Below are 21524 nucleotides of genomic sequence, written 5' to 3'. Positions count from 1 at the left end.
TCATGCTGAAACATGAGGTGATGGCGGCGGATAAATGTCACGACAATGGGCCTCATGATCTCGTCACGTGCATTCAAAATGCCATTGATAATATTGCCCTTGTGTTCGTTGTCCGTAGCTTATATCTGCCCATACCGCCACCATGGGGCACTCTGTTCACAACGTTGACATCAGCAAACCATCTGCCATCAACTGCCATAGTTGAGACCGGGATTCATCCGTAGAGAGCACACTTCTCTAGAGGGCCAGTGGCCATCAAAGGTGAGCATTTGCCCACTGAAGTTGGGTACGACGCCAAACTGCAGTCAAGTCAAGACCCTGGTGCGGACGACAAGCACGCAGATGAGCTTCCCTGAGACGGCTTTTGACAGTTTGTGCGGAAATTCTTCGGTTGTTCAAACCCACAGTTTCATCAGCTGTCTGGGTGGCTGGACTCAGACGATCCCTCAGGGAAGAAGCCAGATGTGGAGGTCCTGGGTTGGTGTGGTTACACGTGGTCTGCGGTTGTGATGCCGGTTGGACGTACTGCCACGTTCTCTAAAACGACATTAGAGGCGGCTTACGGTAGAGAAATTAACATATTATCTGGCAATTATCAAGAGCATGGCATCATAAATAACTACATTATCATTTTTAGATCATTCAGTCACAATTTACTCATTATACATTACGGTATTGATCCTCTCGAAGACGGCCAGGGTATGAGTTGAGAAACCTGCCTATTTTCCTCAAAAGTATGCAATCTCACGATTTCAATGCTATACAATATTACAGAGAACAAGTTAATTATCTCACATTGCTGAAAATATTTGTAATGTTGTACTTGTTCACGTAATTCATGCTAATGTTGGGTTATTGAGCTAGCGTCCAATTGACTCGCATTCACTTCTTGAAGGAGTGAACTCCTTGTCCCAGAATCGCCCAGAATGAACCGCACGGCCCATTGACAATGCATGGGTAAGGTTCACAATGGCCGTTAATACGATTCCAATGGAGTTTCCCATCTCCTCAAAAGTATCTTTGGCCCAGGGAGACGGCATATGAATGATGACAGTCTAGCGAGTCCAGCCATTGTGGTTTCATCTCGCTGTGATATTCTTAGCCGGACTTAGAGCTCTCCACATTAACAAATACTAAATTATTTCATAGAATTGAATGAAGACCAGTTTCTCTTGGTCACAGACGGACAAAATCACTTCATGCTTAAAGAAAAGGTTCACCCATTTTGAACGTTAAATAGTTTTTGTGCATCTGAGTGATGTTCTATCGATTCCCTGGGTCATTTCATGTATTCATGTGTATCTGAGTTATTGGCGTTCAAGCATGCAGAAATGCTTGAGGGATCACGTTGATAAAGTCGCTCTCACTACACTGGAAGTTAATAGGAATACGACTTTTAGATTGCGAAAATGTCTATCATCAGTGGCGATTTTAGCATGCAAATCTTGGTGGGGCAAACCTAAAAAATAATCTATGCATGCCAGCAAAGCCACTACACAACAGAACACTAAACAATACATTCATTGCACTGTAATGGTTACAAACGGTGCCCACATACTGTTAGTCCCAACAGCAGTCCCAACACCTTACCACTACTACACCTGGCTATCAGCTGAGCCTTGACTGGTAGCAAAACAGTTCATTCAGCCTCATTTGCTGCCTTTTAAAAAAACATAGCTGATATGGCTGACTTGCTTAAACAAATGTGGTTTCTACTGTCAATTGAGATGTACAAACTATGGCATAAGGTGACGACGAGCGAATAAGAGGCAATCCGTAATTTCAATTAAGAAATTAAGGAGCGAGCTAGGACAGGCGTAGTCAATATAACTGTTTGTTCAGCACTTTTGAAATGTACAGCGACAGAATTCAGAACATGGGTCGTTCTTACAGTATTCTCCCTGTACACCAAGTTAGAACCGTAGGATAAATAAAAGGGGCATATAAGCAGACAATGAAAGCTCTTACAATATTAGAGAATTACATTTCTTAATAACAGGCTATAGGCTACATGTGCTCCACCAAGTCAGAACAGTAGGTTAAATTATGAGGGGAAAAGGGACCAAATTATAAGGGTGAGGCACATGGGCTACTACCAGCTTACTACACAACATACACTTAGTATTGCTTTCTTAGCTACAGTATACATATCTCCCTGGCATATTACATAATTTATGCAGCAGCATACAAGACATGCTGTTCTGTGCTCACTTGAACAGGAAGGTGGCGCGGAACTCTGTAACTCTGAAAAACAAAGTCGAATCACGATGACGTCAGTGATCTTCAGGTCGGAGCTCTAGAAAGAGGCCGAGTTCCCGACTTGCAATTCCGAGTTGGATGACCGTTCAAAACGTATTTTCCCAGTCAGAGCTAATTTTTTTTCCAGTTCCCAGTTGTCTTGAACTCACTGAAGTTTGAAATGTCCCAGTTCCGAGTTTCCAGTTGTTTTGAGCACGGCAGAAGTCATGCTGGATTGACAGCAAGGCCAATGTCGAATGTTTATCCTTTTAAGCTTGGAAAGAGACCTTTAACCTCAGACTTGGACCACACACCCACTCCTCTGAATAGCAGGCTAGTGATTGCTTTGCAATGCTTGCAGTTAGCCACTGATTCCTTCCAAACCAGTCATTGTTGAATTTGCGATTTCCAACTTGTTGTGTAATGTTTATGTCCAATGGCTGATAAGCACGGATACATTTGTATCTATAATTTCTCTTCATATGACAAGGATTGAAAAGGATTTGCCAGTAGATTGTTGACTTGATTCATGATGATGACTCCTAGCTAAGATTTGTAAAGTATGACGTTGACGCTGTCCAATCAAAGCTACTGTAGATGTAACGTGATTTGACGTCATTTTATCTGTTGCCAATGACCTTGAGCCTTCTTGGATGGGCACTCGTAATATAACTGTATGGCAGCACCCAGGGGGCTTGAATTTTCGAGCTCTACCCATAGATTCTGCGTTGACGTAGGGTCCCCATATGTGACAAAACACCAAGCCAGTCACGGAGCAACTAGAGAACATTACTAACCCCTACACTCCGTATTTTCCACTTGCGGCCCCACGACCACAGAAAGCACTGAGCTAGGCTGAAACACCTGCATTTTGGAGCTGCCTTACTCAAGAAAGCAAAAAAGAGACAAAGTTTGTATGCGACTTTATTAACTCAATGATATACAGTACCAGTCAGAAGTTTCGACACACCTGTTCATTCAAGGGTTCAACCACAAAAGTGTTAAACAAATCATATTCATATCAAATCAAAATATATTTTATCTTTGAGATTCTTCAGAGTAGCCACCCCTTACCTTGATGATGCGGCAGGTAGCCTAGTGGTTAGAGCATTGGACTAGTAACTGAAAGGTTGCAAGTTTAAATCCCTGAGCTGACAAGGTACAAATCTCTCGTTCTGCCACTGAACAGGCAGTTAACCCACTGTTCCTAGGCCATCATTGAAAATAAGAATTTATTCTTAACTGACTTGCCTAGTTAAATAAAGTTAAAATAAAAAATAAAATGACAGCTTTGCACACACTTGGCATTCTCTCAACCAGCTTCATGAGCTATTCACCTGGAATGTATTTAAATTAACAGTTGTGCCTTGTTAAAAGTTTATGGAATTTCTTTCCTTCTTAATGGCCATGCTGCTGCTCCAGTTTCAACTGTTCTGCCTGCAGCTATGGGACCCTGACCTGTTCACCGGACGTGCTACCTGTCCCAGACCTGCTGTTCTCAACTCTCTAAAGACAGCAGGAGCAGTAGAGATACTCTGAATGATCGGCTATGAAAAGCCAACTGACATTTACTCCTGAGGTGCTGACCTGTTGCACCCTCGACAAAAACTGTGATTATTATTATTTGACCCTACTGGTCATCTATGAACATTTGAACATCTTGGCCATGTTCTGTTATAATCGCCACCCGGCACAGCCAGAAGAGCCACCCCTCATAGCCTGGTTCCTCTCTAGGTTTCTTCCTAAGTTCTGGCCTTTATAGGGAGTTTTTCCTAGCCAATGTGCTTCTACACCTGCATTGCTTGCTGTTTGGGGTTTAAGGCTGGGTTTCTGTACAGCACTTTGTGACATCAGCTGATGTAAGAAGGGCTTTATCAATAAATTTGATTGATCGATTAATGTGTTTGAGCCAATCAGTTGTGTTGTTACTTGGTAGGGGTAGTATTCAGAAGATAGCCCTATTTGGTAAAATACCAAGTCCATATTATGCCAAGAACAGCTCAAATAAGCAAAGAGAAATGACAGTCCATCATTACTTTAAGGAATGAAGGTCAGTCAATGTGGAAAATTTCAATAACTTTGAAAGTTTCTTCAAGTGCAGTTGAAAAACCATCAAGCGCTATGATGAAACTGGCTCTCATGTGGACCGCCAAAGGAAAGGAAGACCCAAAGTTACAGTTGAAGTCGGAAGTTTACATACACTTAGATTGGAGTCATTAAAACTTGTTTTTCAACCACTCCACAAATTTCTTGTTAGCAAACTATAGTTTTGGCATGTCGGTTAGGACATATACTTTGTGCATGACACAAGTCATTTTTCCAACAATTGTTTACAGACAGATTATTTCACTTATAATTCACTGTATCACAATTCCAGTCCGTCAGAAGTTAACATACACTAGTTAACTGTGCCTTTAAAGAGCTTGGAATATTCCAGAAAATGATGTCATGGCTTTAGAAGCATCTGATTGGCTAATTGACATCATTTGAGTCAATTGGAGGTGTACCTGTGGATGTATTTCAAGGCTTACCTTCAAACTCAGTGCCTTTTTGCTTGACATCATTGGAAAATCAAAAGAAATCAGCCAAGACCTCAGAAAATAAATTGTAGAACTCCACAAGTCTGGTTCATCCTTGGGAGCCATTTCCAAACACCTGAAGGTACCACGTTCATCTGTACAAACAATAGTATGCAAGTATAAACACCATAGGACCACGCAGCCGTCATACCGCTCAAGAAGGAGACACGTTCTGTCTTCTAGAGAAGAACATACTTTGGCGCAAAAAGTGCAAATCAATCCCAGAACAACAGCAAAGGACCTTGTGAAGATGCTGGAGGAAACAGGTACAATAGTATCTATATCCACAGTAAAACGAGTCCTACATCGACATAACCTGAAAGGCCGCTCAGCAAGGAAGAAGCCACTGCTCCAAAACCGCCATAAAAAAAGCCAGACTACGGTTTGCAACTGCACATGGGGACAAAGATCGTACTTTTTGGAGAAATGTCCTCTGGTCTGATGAAACCAAAATGGAACTGTTTGGCCATAATGACCATTGTTATGTTTGGAGGAAAAAGGGGGATGCTTGCAAGCCAAAGAACACCATTCCAACCGTGAAGCACGGGGGTGGCAGCAGCATGTTGTGGGGGAGCTTTGCAGCAGGAGGGACTGGTTTAATTCACAAAATAGATGGCATCATGAGGACGGAAAATGATGTGGAAATATTGAAGCAACATCGCAAGACATCAGTCAGGAAGTTAAAGCTTGGTCGCAAATGGGTCTTCCAAATGGACAATGACCCCAAGCATACCAAAGTTGTGGAAACATGGATAAAGGACAACAAAGTCAAGGTATTTGAGTGGCCAGCACAAAGTCCTTACCTCAATCCCATAGAAAATGTGTGGGCAGAACTGAAAAAGCGTGTGCGAGCAAGGAGGCCTACAAACCTGACTGAATTACACCAGCTCAGTCAGGAGGAATGGGCCAAAACTCACCCAACATATTGTGGGAAGCTTGTGGAAGGCGACACAAAATGCTTGACCCAAGTTAAACAATTTAAAGGCAATGCTACCAAATACTAATTGAGTGTATGTAAACTTCTGACCCACTGGGAATGTGATGAAAAAATAAAACCTGAAATAAATCATTCTCTCTACTATTATTCTGACATTTCACATTCTTAAAGTAAAGTGGTGATCCTAACTTGCCTAAAACAGGGAATTTTTACTAGGATTAAATGTCAGGAATTGTGAAAAACTGAGTTAAAATTATTTGGCCAAGGTGTATGTAAATTTCTGACCAACTGTACCTCAGCTGTTAATTCAAGTTAATTCAAGTTACCAGCCTCAGAAATTGCAGCACAAATAAATGCTTCACAGAGTTCAAGTAACAGACATCTCAACATTAACTGTTCAGAGGAGACAGTGTGAATCAAGCCTTCATGGCCCAATTGCTGCAAAGAAACCACTACTAAAGGACACAAAAAACGAGAGCAATGGACATTAGACCGGTGTAAATCTGTCCTTTGGTCTGAAAAGTCTAAATTTGAGATTTTTGGTTCCAACCGTTGTGTCCTTGTGAGACTTACAGTAGGTAAACGGATATCTCCGCATGTGTGGTTCCCACCGTGAAGCATGGAGGAGGAGGTGTGATGGTGAGGGGTGCTTTGCTGGTGACACTGTCAGTGATTTTTTTAGAATTAAAGGCACACTTAACCAGCATGGCTACCACAGCATTCTGCAGCGATACGCCATCGCATCTGGTTTGCAATTAGTGGGACTATCATTTGCTTTTCAACAGGACAATGACCCAACACACCTCCAGGCTGTGTAAGGGCTATTTGACGAAGACGGAGGGTGATGGAGTGCTGCATCAGATGACCTGGCCTCCACAATCACCTGACCTCAACCCAATTGTGATGGTTTGGGATGAGTTGGAACACAGAGTGAAGGAAAAGCAGCCAAAAAGTGCTCAGCATCTGTGGGAACTCCTTCAAGACTGTTGGAAAAGCATTCCTCATGAAGTTAGTCGAGAGAATGCCAAGAGTGTGCAAAGCTGTCATAAAGGCAAAGTGTGGCTACTTTGAAGAATCTGAAATATAAAATATATTTTGTTTTGTTTAACACTTTTTTGGTTACTACATGATTCCATGTTTTATTTCATAGTTTTGATGTCTTCACTATTATTCTACAATGTAGAATATAAAGAAAAACCTAAATATAAAGAAAAACCTTGAATGAGTAGGTGTTTCCAAACTTTTGACTGGTACTGTATATATACCGTTCAAAAGTTTGGGGTCACTTAGAAATGTCCTTGTTTTTGAAAGAAAATCACATTTTTTGTCCATTGAAATAACATCAAATTGATCAGAAATACAGTGTAGACATTGTTAATGTTGTAAATGACTATTGTAGCTGGAAACGTCTGATTTTGTATGGAATATCTACATAGGCATACAGAGGCCCATTATCAGCAACCATCAGTCCTGTGTTCCAATGGCACGTTGTGTTAGCTAATCCAAGTTTATAATTTTAAAAGGCTGATTTATTATTAGAAAACCCTTTTGCAATTATGTTAGCACAGCTGAAAACTGTAGTGCTGATTTAAGAAGCAATAAAACTGGCCTTCTTTACACTAGTTGAGTATTTTGAGCATCAGCATTTGTGGTTTTGATTACAGGCTCAAAATGGCCAGAAATAAAGAACTTTCTTCTGAAACACGTCAGTCTATTCTTGTTCTGAGAAATGAAGGCTATTCCATGCGAGAAATTGCCAAGAAACTAAAGATCTCGTACAACGCTGTGTACTACTCCCTTCACAGAACAGCGCAAACTGTCTCTAACCAGAATAGAAAGAGGAGTGAGATGCCCCGGTGCACAACTGAGCAAGAGGACAAGTACATTAGAGTGTCTAGTTTGAGAAACAGAAGTCTCACAAGTCCTCAACCGGCAGCTTCATTAAATAGTACCCGCAAAACACCAGTCTCAACGTCAACATTGAAGAGGCGACTCATGCTGGCCTTCTCGGCAGAATTGCAAAGAAAAAAACATCTCAGACTGGCCAATAAAAATAAAAGATTAAGATGGGCAAAAGAACACAGACATTAGACAGAGGAAGATTGGAAAAAAAGTGTTATGGACAGACAAATCTAAGTCTGAGGTGTTCGGATATGTCTGTTGGTCAAAATGAATTCAATTCAATCAGAAAGAAAAACATTCGTGAGATGCATAAAAAATGAAAAGATGCTGGAGTAGTGCTTGACACCATCTGTCAAGCACGGTGGAGGCAATGTGATGGTCTGGGAGTGCTTTGGTGGTGGTAAAGTGGGACATTTGTACAGGGTAAAAGGGATCTTGATGAAGGAAGGCTATCACTCCATTTTGCAACGTCATGCCATACCCTGTGGACGGCGCTTAATTGGAGCCAATTTCCTCCTACAACAGGACAATGACCCAAATAACAGCTTTTTCCAAACTATGCAATAACTATTAAGGGAAGAAGCAGTCAGCTGGTATTCTGTCTATAATGGAGTGGCCAGCACAGTCACCAGATCTCAACCATATTGAGCTGTTGTGGACCGTAAGGTACGTAAGAAGTGCCCTTCAAGTCAATCTAATTTGTGGGAGGTGCTTCAGGAAGCATGGGGTGAAATCTCTTCAGATTACCTCAACAAATTGACCATTAGAATGCCAAAGGTCTGCAAGGCTGTAATTGCTGCAAATGGAGGATTTTTTGACGACAATTATTATTTAATTGAAAATCATTATTTATAACCTTGTCAACATCTTGACGATATTTTCTATAATTTTGCAACTAATTTCATGTATGTTTTCATGGAAAATGTATAAGGGAAACTAGAACTTTTGAACAGTAATGTGTGTATATATATACATATATCTTTTTTTTTTTTTTTTTTTTTACATTGTTTGCAAACTGATATGTGACACATATTAATGCCAAAATAATATACAAAACCAATTGTTTTTTTGCTAAACAAGTGGGGCTCATCTGCCCTGAATGACGGGTCGCCACTGTCTATCATAAAACATTTTTAAACGTTTTTTAACTTGGCAAGTCAGTTAAGAACTAATTCTTATTTACAATGATGGCTTACTTGTAAAGCCCCAGGCCAAACCCTCCCCTAACCAAGACGACACACGGCCAATTGTGTGCCGCCCTATGGGACTCCAGTCCACGGCCGGTTGTGATACAGCCCAGGATCGAACCCGGGTCTGTAGTGATGCCTCTAGCACTGCAACTGCTGCGCCATTCCGGAGGCTGTATTCTCTCGAATGAGCCATTGATCATATTTTTGCTATATTTCTACCTCGAGAATTTGATTTAACGGAGGGTCTAGCACATTTCTCCTATTTGTCTTCCTCTTTAGATCAGGGTGCATTGCATGGTGCCGTTGCCAGAGATATTATAGAAAGTTGCTAGAAATCCAATTAATGAAGGAACGTATAACGCCCCACCCGGCAGACTGCTGCGTCACGCGATTGCTAAATGTATGCCTCTTTCAGATCAACTGGGAACTCGGAGAAATACGAGGTAAAATCATATCAGTACTCTAAAAGGAGGGCTGAGTTCTCAAGTTGCAATTCCGAGTTGGATCACCGTTCAAATCGATTTTTCTAAATCGGAGCTGTTTTTCCCCCCCGATTCCCAGTTGTCTTCAATTTCCTGAACACGGAAGTCCGAGAATTCCGATTTACCAGTTGTTTTGAACGTGGCATATGTCGAGAAACGTGCCTATTTTCATCGAAAGTATGTAATGTCACGATTCCAAAGCTATACGATACTATGTATAGCAAGTTAATTATCTCACATCTCAGAAAATATTTATGTTGTGATAATTCCTAGAATCCCCCAGAATGCACTTCCTCAAAGGTATATACCGTTGCGAATGAGGACTACTCTGAGGCACATCGATCAGCAGGTTGAACATGGTGAGATTGTACTCTTAAATTGATAGTGCAGTTTGTTTAGGCGATTTTACAACTAGCCACATTACATGCTGATATTATATTTGGTTTTTCAAGTACAAATAAAGTTCATATTGGCTATGAAAAGCCAACTGAAAATTATTCATGATTATTATTTGACCATGCTTGTCACTTATGAACATTTTTGAACATCTTGGCATAGTTCTGTTATAATCTCCACCCGGCACAGCCAGAAGAGGACTGGCCACCCCTCATAGCCTGGTTCCTCTCTAGGTTTCTTCCTAGGTTTTGGCCTTTCTAGGGAGTTTTTCCTAGCCACCGTGCTTCTACACCTGCATTACTAGCTGTTTGGGGTTTTAGGCTGGGTTTCTGTACAGCACTTCGAGATATTAGCTGATGTACGAAGGGCTATATAAAATAAACTTGATTGATTGATTGATATTATCTGTACTTGAGCTTGTGTGAGGACAACTCAGCAATTTATAACTTTTTAAAATATTTTTTTAACAAGGTCAGTTCTAGACCTTTCTAAAACTAGGCAACATTAACAAAAAATAAATACGTTCGGGTATGTCTATTTCGGCAGGAACCTACATTTTCCTCTACCATTGAGGTAAAAATACTAGTGCAAGAGTCTTTATTACACCTGTAAATCTTGTAGTTTGAGGATAATCCCCACCATCCTTTCATTGTTCAAGTGACAAACATTCAATATCTTGTTAGAATTTTAAATCAAACAACTATCCTTAACATATTAACCAGTAAAACATTTATATTTAGCATAACGTCATCCAAACAACGCAATTGCATTTATTTACAAGATTAAAAAGGAACAACATCTTATCACAATAGGTGGCCAAGCATGAAGGCAAGTGGCAAAAAAAGCCATTTCATTCTCCTGCTACTGGGACTTGAGTTTATCTCCAAACAGGGCAACTTAAGAGTCCGTAGAGAAAGCCTCCTGTGAGGATGAGTAGTGTGCTGGACATGGGGCCGAATGAGAACAGTGCCACAAACAGGTAGAGCAGTAGAAGCATCAGCAGGGTTCTGTAGCTCGCCAGCATGCGCAGGCTTAGCCGCGGCCGTCGGTTCCTCTCTGCTGTTAGTCGCGTCTCTGGGCTCCTGCGCATGCCATCTGCCGCGGCCTCGGGGCTGGCCAGGTAGTGCCGTCCCAACTGGCCCAGGAAGTCCGGCCGCGAGCACAGAGCATCCATGTGACCTCCGAACTTTGGATGGGAGAGGGGCAACAATTATGACAGGCCAAAACAGACAGAATTCTGACTTCTATGAAAACCCATATTCTCTTAGTTCATCTTTTGGGTGTATATAACAGATGTACATATTTCAGAATATATCATGATAGTTAACAGCACTGCTGAGGTCTCACAGTCAAATAGGAGATGACAGGTTCAGGGTATCAGTTTTGCAAATTGCAAAGAATTGCCATGTCACATACCCTCTCATTCACCAGAGATGAGATCTTGAAGAACAGTCTGACCAGGATAGCGTTCTCATAGCTCCTGATGGGCTGAAGCTCCGGGTCCCCTTGGTACTCTATCTCAAATCTACGCAGTCCATTGATGACCTGCAAAAACATCACATATTTAACTGTGTGAGAGATGTGGAGACACATCCCTTATGTGTTGGGGTTTGGTTATTAAAGTTGAATAAGTAGTCTGACCTGCATCCGGCCCAGGTCTGTGAGGATGAGTCCGTTCTTCCCTTGAACACAGTCTGGTAGCTGCTTGGAGTTCCCATCGTCCTGACCAGAGCCTAGGGTTGCCATCAGCTGAGACAGTTGTCCTACATTCAGCTGTAGACAAAACATAGCATGAGTTGAGGAATTAAGTCTGCATTAGCTGATGCTAAATGTTCAGGAAAAGTGATGTGTAAACCTACCCGAAATATCTGACAGAGGTAGTCCAGTGACCTCTCCAGAAACTCATGGGTCTTCTTAACACACACCCCAGTGTCATCCACCTCTCCTCCATTGAAGGTGTAGTTGAGGTCAGGGGAGCCCATTCCAAACCAGGACATGAAGGAGTTGTTGGCCGCCACCTCAGCTGACTGATCTGATATCTTCTTGGCGGTCTGCCTCGCCTGGTTGATGATCTGAATGAGCTTCAAGACCTACATCAAAGAGGATGACAACTGACCACGTTTATATTTGGTCCATCTAAGACAAAAGGGCAGGCCTAGGCAGTTGGGTCTTGTGATAAACAAGAAGACCGTAGTCTTACCAAGACTGTCAGCAAGCAACTGCAACAGAGTGCAGTTCAGAGATCTAATCTTGCAGAATGTAGCTAGCTCATTTTACTAGCACTGGGAATTTCCAGGGACCTCACAATACAATATGTATTGCAATTTGATACTGCAATTTTATTGTGATTCGATGTTCCAAATATATTGCGCACTATACAAAACACTAGGACCACCTTCCTAATATTGTGTTGCACCCCCTTTTGTCCTCTGATCAGCCTCAGTTCGTCGAGACATTGACTTTACAAGGTGTCAAAAGCGTTCCACAAGGATGCTGGCCCATGTTGACTTCAATGCTTCCCACAATTGGGTCAAGTTGGCTGGACTTCCTTTGGGCAGTGGACCATTCTTGATACACACGGGAAAATTTTGAGCTTGAAAAACCCAGCAGCGTTGCAGTTCTTGACACTCAAACCAGTATGCCTGCCACCTACCACCATACCCTGTTCAAAGGCACTTAATTTTGTCTTGGCCATTCACCCTTTGAATGGCACAGACAATCCATTTCTCAATTGTCTCCACGCTTTAAAAGAAATATTGGTTCTTTAGCCTGTCTCCTCCCTTTCATCGACACTGAAGTGGATTTAACAAGTGACATCAATAAGGGATCATAACTGTCACCTGGTCAGTCGGTCATGGAAAAAGCATGTTCCTAATGTTTTGTACACTCATCGTATGTTTGCTACAGAGGGACAAGACAGCCATAATAAACATTTGTTTTCATCAGTTATGGAAATGAAAGTGCTGAAAACATGTTGGCTCGAGCTATAGAGGAGAAATACCGAAGTTTCGGTGCAGGTACAGCCGACTAGCATATTGATACTTGTCATATCAATATAATACCCCCCAACCTTCCATTTTACCCAACTGAGACTAGTTAACTAATACAATTAGTGAACAGTAAATAGTGCTGAGTGATTAGTGCTTTTTGAAGTTGGTTCAGTTAGATCATTTAAAAATAATCTTGGTTTTCCATTTAGATAATTTGGGTTGAATGCTGTAACACATAAAACAATTAATAAAAGTCCCATGATGGTAGTGACTGACCATTACTGCTTATCACTTAACCATAATTTATTCACATTCAAATATTTCAGGTGTATTACATTTTTTATTTGATGACTTTATTATTTAATTCCAAGTCATCTCTATATGTTGTCTGACAAATCACTATTTTGTACTTCTTCAAAGTAAACTTTTATGACTGCTGAATAGCAACTATCAATCACTTAGATAATGTATTTTCAGGTAGACAGACCTCGAAGCAACAGCTGCACTCTAATCCCCTTACAATCGCACATTCTTTGTCTCTTCCATAGCAGGCGTAAAAGAAACAGACTGGACAAGTAGATGCACAATGGATTATGGTCATTGTAGTTAATTACCATGTTTTAATGCACAAAACTATGTAGAATATTGGCCTGTTTGAAAGTACAACTCCTTACTACGTCACACAGTTCAGGCTGGATCTGATTGATCTCTAGAGAAACTGTGCAATGTGCGCATTGAGCTCACAGAAAAAAGGAAAAAGAAATGGAATTCAAATAATTTAACTGACGTTGGTCAATTAGGTGTTTAAAAGCGGAAAAAGACATTGCGGTTAAAATCGCTCAGCACTAAGAGTAAGCCAAGCAAATTCAATCAAGTCCACACAGATTGTGCTGATAGCTGGTGACTAATGTTAGCTCACTAGTGGCGTGCTTAGAAATCTCAGATCTTTTCTCCCAAAGGTGGGCTCAATTTCAGAACTGGGATTTGCAAACTATCTGGAATTGAAATTAACTCTATCGCTAGTATGGTCCCCTCCGCTCCACTCACCGTGCCCCTCAGCTCCGTGCCGAACATCTGTTTATACTGACAGTCCTGGCCCTCCAGACCATACACGTGGCTCTTCACCCTGAACACCCTGTCTGTCACCACAGGCTGCCGGGCCGATAAAAAGCTGCCACCGTGGCCCGGCGAGAGGAAGCACTGGTGCTGCCGTTGGTGGAGGACATGCTCCGGCTCCAGAAACAGCTGCTCTCCTGGGGAGAGACAGGAAGTGGAAGGACAGGAGAATTACATTAGGACAGGGCAGTGACAGCTCAGACTGCTGTAGCTGGACCATTACATTAATATTAGTGCATATACGTCACACAAGTATCATAAGGCTGGGTGACTGTTTTTGTCCTTACCTTTCTGAATCATCTCTGATAGGTTTGGCTGAGCGAAGACTTTGGCCACCCTGAAGACCATTAGTGCATTTTTGACGTTGACCAGGTCTGTGCGTACCACCCTGTTCAGGAAGCCCTGAAAGAGCTTGGTGTACATGAGCAGGTTCTCCTGAACAAACAAGCTCCTGAATTTTTTGTTGAGAAAAACTGGTTAGGAAGATTAATATACAAATTTGAGGCAGCAATAAGACAAATACCCAATTCCTTGTCAGTACCTCAGAGTCAAAGACTTGAAGGAAGCACTGCAAACACATTTATTCAGCCTGACCCATCTGGTGATCCAACAAATAACTCACCATTTCTCAGGTACACCTTTGTTCTGGTCTGTCTGAGGATTGGTCTTCTCTCCTGTGTACCTCCATGGCTGGATGTAGCTAAGCCACGTCTCCAACACCTAAACATAGAGATACAGTGGTGCTTTAGAGATAAGAGCACACAAACATTTTTATCTCCATTATAGAGGTGGTGAGTTGTATTGGTTGGACCCAATGAGAAGTTGTGATTGACACAAACACCTCACCCAAGCTGAGAAGGTTGAGGATTGAGCTGTGATACCTACCACTCTGAAAGAGGCATCTAAAGGCCAGTGACCAAAGCAGTGCTGGAGGAACACATATAGCTTCTGCTGGACGAAACGATGGACCACCACCCTAGAGACAGACCAACGACAGCGCCATAGTGAATTAGAGGCCAAACGAGATCCAGACCATTTAAAGTTACAGTAAAGTTTGAGAGAATGTCAACCCTAATGTCTGACCCTGGTGGTGCTCACTGCTCAGCTCACCTCTTCAACTCCTCCAGGGGGCTGGTGTGGGAGTGAGCCGAGGAGGAGACCTGCTCAGGTTTCAGGCTGCAGGAGAAGGCATGGAGGTGCTTCACTAGGAGACGAACCACCAGAACGTGCTCCTCTGTCGGGGTGAATGGCTCCTGAAACAGCAGCCAGTCATACACAAATCCACAGGGACAGCAGCCAATCATAAGAAGCTCCTCGGATAACAATAACCAATCACACAGCGGGCTTGGAACATAACCCCTATTCCTGGTACTGTTTCTCAAATGACCCTGCTGTTGAAAAAGTCTATCTGGAAAAGGCATTCAATGTGTCTAGCTCAGAAACAGGCACATACTTTAAATTGAGATTCAGGCCCATTATTCTTAGAATGAGGTAGACAATTTGATGATGAATTCATTGATTTAGGGCAATGTGGTTATTGAGGTTTTGAATACTGTAGTATTGTTTGCGCAGAATGGAAAAATGTGAAATGAGAAAGACAAATGCTACACACATTAACCACATAGTAACATAGCAAGACATGCTTTAAAAGAAAAAGGGTGTGCGCACATGCGCATAAATTAGAATGTCAATCTCTTCAAATTCTCCTTTCAAGGATATTTCTCTATGGGCCATATTCTACTGTGAGATGTTGGTCTGACATTATGTCAAAATGGTGTGCTGTCAAAATGGGGCCCATCCAAGGACAGGTCTTTGACTGGTTGCGTTCAGGCAGTTGGTTTTATAGAATGCACTGTAACAGCATTCAAATGCTTTCTTGAAGAGAAGTACCCTTGACCTTCCTGTCCTAACCTTAACGCTACTCTGTCTTCAGGGCCTAGGTTTACCTCCAGCAAGCCTAGTGGGATTGAATGAAAAGGGAAAAGTACTTGGTATGTGTCGAGGGTCCCAGAGCCAGGAGGGGTCAGGGGTTGGCACAGCATGCTGGACATACTGAGGCGATACTGCAGCAGCGCCAGCTGTATGACCCATCACAACCAGGGGAGGAAGAGGGAAACATTACAGTGGGGGAAATAGGAGAGAAGAGGAGGGAGGTGAACATGAGAATAGAAAGGATAGGGTGCATCCACAAAGAAAGAGGTGAAGACCAAAAAGGGGAGAAAACAAGTAGAAACAAAAGATAAAGACAAACATAAATATATTGACCACATGAACACAATGCTATGGCAGCTAGAGTGATGTAGTAGCCCTTTCACACCAAACACAGGAGGGATAAAAACCATTCATCTCTACAATGAGGGAAACAAAACATGGTTAAAAACAGATTTGTTAAAGGTTTTTGGGAAGAACGGTTCAAAGGTAAAAGGATTGTTTTGGTCCAATGGCCATGACCAGTCGTTTTTTAAGGGGGGAGAGGGAGTACTGCATCTCTTACACTATGGAGTAGAGGTCGACCGATTATGATTTTAACGCCAATACCGATTATTGGAGGACCAAAAAAAGCTGATACCGATTAATCGGCCGATTTTTTAAATGTATTTGTAATAATGACAATTACAACAATACGGAATGAACACTTACTTTAACTTAATATAATACATCAATAAAATAAATTTAGCTTCAAATAAATGAAACATGTTCAATTTGGTTTAAATAATGCAAAAACAAAGTGTTGGAGAAGAAAGTAAAAGTGCAATATGTGCCATGTAAGAAAGCTAACGTTTAAGTTCCTTGCTCAGAACATGAGAACATATGAAAGCTGGTGGTTCCTTTTAACAGGAGTATTCAATATTCCCTGGTAAGAAGTTTTAGGTTGTAGTTATTATAGGACTATTTCTCTGTACGATTTGTATTTCATATACCTTTGACTATTGGATGTTCTTATAGGCACTTTAGTATTGCCAGTAACAGTATAGCTTCCGTCCCTCTCCTCGCTCCTACCTGGGCTCGAACCAGGAACACATCGACAACAGCCACCCTCGAAGCAGCGTTACCCATGCAGAGCAAAGGGAACAACTACAAGTCTCAGAGCGAGTGACGTTTGAAACGCTATTAGTGCGCACCCCGCTAACTAGCTAGCCATTTCACATCGGTTACACCAGCCTAATCTCGGGAGTTGATAGGCTTGAAGTCAAACAGCGCAATGCTTGAAGCACAGGGAAGAGCTGCTGGCAAAATGCAGGAAAGTGCTGTTTGAATGAATGCTTACGAGCCTGCTGCTGCCTACCACCACTCAACGCAGGGCACGCTAGATAAACTAGTAATATCAACCATGTGTAGTTAAACTAGTGATTATTATTAATTTTTTTTATAAGATAAGTTTAATGCTAGCTAGCAACTTACCTTGGCTTCTTACTGGATTTGCGTAACAGGCAGGCTCCTCGTGGAGTGCAATGTAAAGCAGGTGGTTAGAGCGTTGGACTAGTTAACCGTAAGGTTGCAAGATTGAATCCCCGAGCTGACAAGGTAAAAATATGTCGTTCTGCCCCTGAACAAGGTAGTTAACCCACCGTTCCTAGGCCGTCATTGAAAATAAGAATGTGTTCTTAACTGACTTGCCTAGTTAAATCCACCAAATCGGTGTCCAAAAATACCGATTTCCGATTGTTGTGAAAACTTGAAATCGGCCTTGCCGATTAATTGGTCGACCTCTACTATGGAGGACCACATACTTTAACTATACATTCTAACAGAAGATGGTACATGTACTAGGCTACTAGGTGATAGCAGGGATAGGAAGAATATGGCTTGTACGCCTTTGGAGATTTGAGAGGTGTATGGATAATGAAAAAGTGTTGGCTAGATTATATTGAAGTGATGTAGAGATGGCAACCAGCTGAGCAGCCCAACAGCCAAATAAACAACAGAAGGGTACTGAAACAGTGAATGGAGCCACAGACAGCATGCACAGGTCTAAGAGAAGCAAAAGCACTACTACCAGATACACATGCAAAAATCAGTGCAGTAAATTTGCACTGCAGTTGCCCATATGCCAATAATTCAGCAACAAAAGAAAATCCTCCAAACAAAAAGCCTGCCTTTCAGATAAAATTAGAAATGCCTGATCCCATGCCCTTTTTGATTGGTTTGACATTGAACTTCGATAGTATTCTTGTTTCATAATCTATGCAAATAAGGATAGTCAAGACAAACTAAAGCCAGACCTCCCTCTGTCTGATTTTCTAGTTACCCTCAAAGATGCATTAGGAATAAAATTTTAAAAAAAACTCATATACCGTATACCTATGCAGTGAAAAAGGAGATGGATACAAATCACATTTCTATAGCCCAGGCGAGAGAGTGCACATCTTATTCAGATAGAAATATTCCCCTCTAGTTAAAAAGAGTACAGTGGGACCCGTTTTGTGTCCCAGTTGTGAAAGCCAGGGGACAGGTTGATTTGATGCAGATCACCATGTGAGGCAAATGTCAGTGTGTGAGTGGGGGTGGAGTAAGGCCAATCATGGTACTCGATGGGGTGAGCCCTGCTGTGGTTCAAGTGAGGGGGGGGGGGGGGGGGGGGGCAGTAGTGATCAGCCAGTCAGCCGTGCGGTGCTGCAGTACAGGTGAAGGGGTTGAGCCCGGTAGTGGGAAGTGCCATGTGTGACATGCTCTTACCTTCACCTGGGGGGACTGCAGCTTCTGGTACATCTCCAAGGAGTAGTGATGCAGCCACATCTCCACAAACACCTGGGGATAACACACACACGTCTTATTCCCGATTCCCTAAACACCTGACTGACAGTCACACCAAATCCATTCATGGCTGACAAATGATGGAGGCTCACCTGTAGTAATGCCTCTGACCTCCAGATCTCCTGGGCTGCAGGGTCAGCAGTGACTGAGGGCTGATGGGATATGTGGCGCTTAAGGAGGCTGGTGCTGTGGATGCCATACCCTGCAAAAGGCACGCTGGGAGCCCTGGACACCAAAGACATGACAGTGCGCACTGAGTTTCCTAGCATTAGGAAGGAAAGAGAAACTAAAAGGAGGAAAAGGAATAAGAAAGTATGTGCTCTTATTGGATAAGTTCAGGTAGCATCCTTCAAATGTTATCACCCCACTGATCACAACCCTGTTAGCACTCTGTCACACCTGACTTTGGAGTTCTATCCCCACTGTAGAGTACCTGGGAGCAGGTGGAGACACAGAGCCTCTTTTGTAGGTGAATGGAGAGGGGGGAACACTGCCCTCTGTAGGGAGGAAATACTTAAGGTAGGTGTCCACTAGCACAAAGTATGCACTATCCAAGCTGCTCACATGCTGTCCTAGAGAGTAGTTCTGAGAACACAACATCAAAACACTTGTGTGAGGTCAAATAATATAGTCTGATTCATGTATCACAAACTATCAAAATAAGATATTGTTATGACAGTTGAGCATTGTTACCTTTGGTGTGATGAGACTGGAGGCAAACATAAACATGTAATATTCAAAGGGATCTGAAGAGGGTTAAGGACATACCACCAGACTATAAAATACACTAAATCACAAACATACATTGTCAACAATGTTTTTGAGAAAGCGAGGGCCGAGTGAGTTTGAGCGTCAAGGATACTGAGTGCCAGGCTGAGTGTCTGCAGACCAGACAGAGGAAAATGCAGCTTGTTGTTTAAAAGTGGGCAATCTGGGAGGACGCCTTCCTGTATGGACACCTTTACAGGACCCTGCAAGAGGGGGGGAGAAAAAAGAAATAAAGTGGTTAGTGTAAAAAAAAGTTGTGGAAGACCTTGCTATGTATCAAATAAAAAAAGTTACGTTTAAAAAGAGATGCGACTTACAGGCAGAAAGCTGACTGGTATTTCATATTTGTACTCCTCTGCTTGAAGCTTATACACAAGCTTCATCATTGGACCACTGAAAATCACATGATCATAAATAAATCAATAAATTACTGCTTTTCTAAAATTCAACATCATAAAGGTAGACAGTGGACAGAAAGACACGGGAACACAAAGACAGACATAGGATGACAGACTACCTAGGATTGAGAAAGTCCATAACGATGTTGTACTGATTGCTGCATGCCTGCAGAAATCGCAAGTTCCAGCCCACGATGACGCCATCCAGACTGCCAAAAACACTCTCTACCAGCCAGGGGAAGATCAGGTGCAGCTCCTGCAGAGAGAGATATTAACTGAGGATTAATGTTATTAGGTAACATGGTTGAATTGAACCAGGTTCAGGCACAAGGCTGACTGACTAAACATTGACATAGTTGGATATTGATGATCTGACCTATTTACAGAAACATGCTCTTCCTCCACTGCCCCCCCCCGTCTGTATAAACAACACTGGTTTATACAGACAAACTGTACCTTTGCAGGGTAGTCATCAATGACCTTCACCAGCTCCTGGCAACACTGGAGAAAAGGCTTGGTGGTCGAGTCAATTTTCAGGTTGGCCTGTAAAGAAAAGACAACATCATTACTGCTGCCACGGTACTATGCTAGGTATTATGTGACAATGACTTGGCTCATGACAAATTCAAGTAGGCAACAAGAAGTTCACACGTTGCTCATGAGGAGCAGCAACACAATATAGAAGTTATAACTAACCAGAAGGAAACTGGGCTGTTGCATGGCTGGGGCAGCCATAGAAAATTCAAGTTAGACGAGACGGGGTCACGATTCAGAATCCAATTGACACCTGGATAGACAACAAAGCAGAAATGGTTCAGAGAGGCTTTGTTGATATTGTGATTATCTATATCCAACAAATTAGAAGCATAGCTAACTACAGTTAGCTGGCTAGCTACCCAGTGAGGAGCACATATGGCTACAAAACGCTTAAACACCGGAAGCAAGATAGCCAATAAGCCAATCAAATTTAAACGTGGCTGAAACTATAACCACCAGTAATTACATAGCTTTGCGTTGGATAACTAACGTTACCTAACATCAGCAAGCTAGCACTAACGTTTGCTTGCTAGCTAGCCAGCCAGCCAGCTAACTAACTAACTGTTTGTGAGCTACCGTTAGCTGGCTTAGTTTAGCGCCTAACCCAGTTGACAGTGTGGCAGGCAGCAGCTAACAATGCTACGGGCTGACAAAGCAATTTGTTTTCAAAATAGCCTCATCTCAACATACACTGGGTTAACTTAAAATGTTTCTTACCTCCCTCGACAAAAAAATGGCCAGACTTTCCAGTTCATCAAATATATGTATAGCTCCTCGTCCTATCTATGGGTTCCAATCTACCGCGTTTCTATCAGAAACAGCGAAGCGAAATTATGTCATTTCCCTAAAGGATGTGGTACGCGAACTCGTGTGGATGGATCGTGCCTGAAGGAAGGAAGAACCAGGTGCAATCTTGGAGGTAGATGGCAGTGTTGCCACCTCCAAAAAGTTTTAGTAGACCTAGGCCATAGAGATAGATAGAGGACTCATCTTTGTATCTGTGCCATTATAGCGTCTGTGAGCCTCAATGGCGCTGCCCATGCTATCTCCATTTTAAAGTAGTAAATTTTCTTCTTCACAATAGGCTGATCCCTCCTGATGACCCGGTTGGACATGACTCCAACAGGGTCACCCGGAGGCATCAGCTAATGAAGTTGGAAGTCCCACCCAGTTGACTACTTTAGAAGCACTCAATGGCGCTGCCCATGCTAGTACAACCTTTTGGCCACTAGAGGT

At 42.4% G+C, this 21524-nt stretch overlaps 1 protein-coding gene across 3 annotated transcripts; it reads right to left on the bottom strand.

Moving 5' to 3' along the window:
* Positions 1–10304: 10304 nt before the first annotated feature.
* On the bottom strand, positions 10305–21208 carry LOC120025938 (sphingomyelin phosphodiesterase 4-like). 3 transcript variants are annotated; one of them, XM_038970668.1, is made up of 20 exons: positions 21006–21208; positions 20448–20538; positions 20208–20294; positions 19871–20007; positions 19671–19746; positions 19448–19556; positions 19279–19331; positions 19019–19170; positions 18678–18810; positions 18514–18579; positions 15819–15908; positions 14941–15083; positions 14716–14806; positions 14453–14550; positions 14118–14281; positions 13762–13967; positions 11584–11814; positions 11366–11497; positions 11141–11269; positions 10305–10910 (listed from the first exon to the last, which is right to left on the bottom strand). In XM_038970668.1, exons 2-20 carry the CDS (start codon positions 20484–20486, stop codon positions 10602–10604), a joined length of 2445 nt encoding a protein of 814 aa, XP_038826596.1. In that variant the 5' UTR covers positions 20487–20538; positions 21006–21208; the 3' UTR covers positions 10305–10601. The 3 variants fall into 3 exon arrangements, with proteins under 3 accessions (XP_038826596.1, XP_038826595.1, XP_038826597.1); XM_038970667.1 differs by having other exon boundaries at positions 18508–18579; positions 21006–21207; XM_038970669.1 differs by lacking the exon at positions 15819–15908 and having other exon boundaries at positions 18508–18579; positions 21006–21207.
* Positions 21209–21524: the final 316 nt, after the last annotated feature.

This window comes from Salvelinus namaycush, chromosome 31 (assembly GCF_016432855.1).
Source record: "Salvelinus namaycush isolate Seneca chromosome 31, SaNama_1.0, whole genome shotgun sequence".
In the NCBI taxonomy this organism is placed as follows: Eukaryota; Metazoa; Chordata; class Actinopteri; order Salmoniformes; family Salmonidae; genus Salvelinus; species Salvelinus namaycush.
This window is presented reverse-complemented; position numbering and strand designations above follow the sequence as displayed.

What these genes read in the sequence shown, in the direction of transcription:
- LOC120025938 (XM_038970667.1), bottom strand. Translation starts at nt 20,486, where the DNA reads ATGGCTGCCCCAGCCATGCAACAGCCCAGTTTCCTTCTG. An exon ending in TTGATGACTACCCTGCAAAG is followed by an intron (nt 20,008 to 20,207) that starts GTACAGTTTGTC and finishes CTCTCTCTGCAG; the next exon opens with GAGCTGCACCTGATCTTCCC. An exon ending in GCACGGAGCTGAGGGGCACG is followed by an intron (nt 11,815 to 13,761) that starts GTGAGTGGAGCG and finishes TCTTTGATGTAG; the next exon opens with GTCTTGAAGCTCATTCAGAT.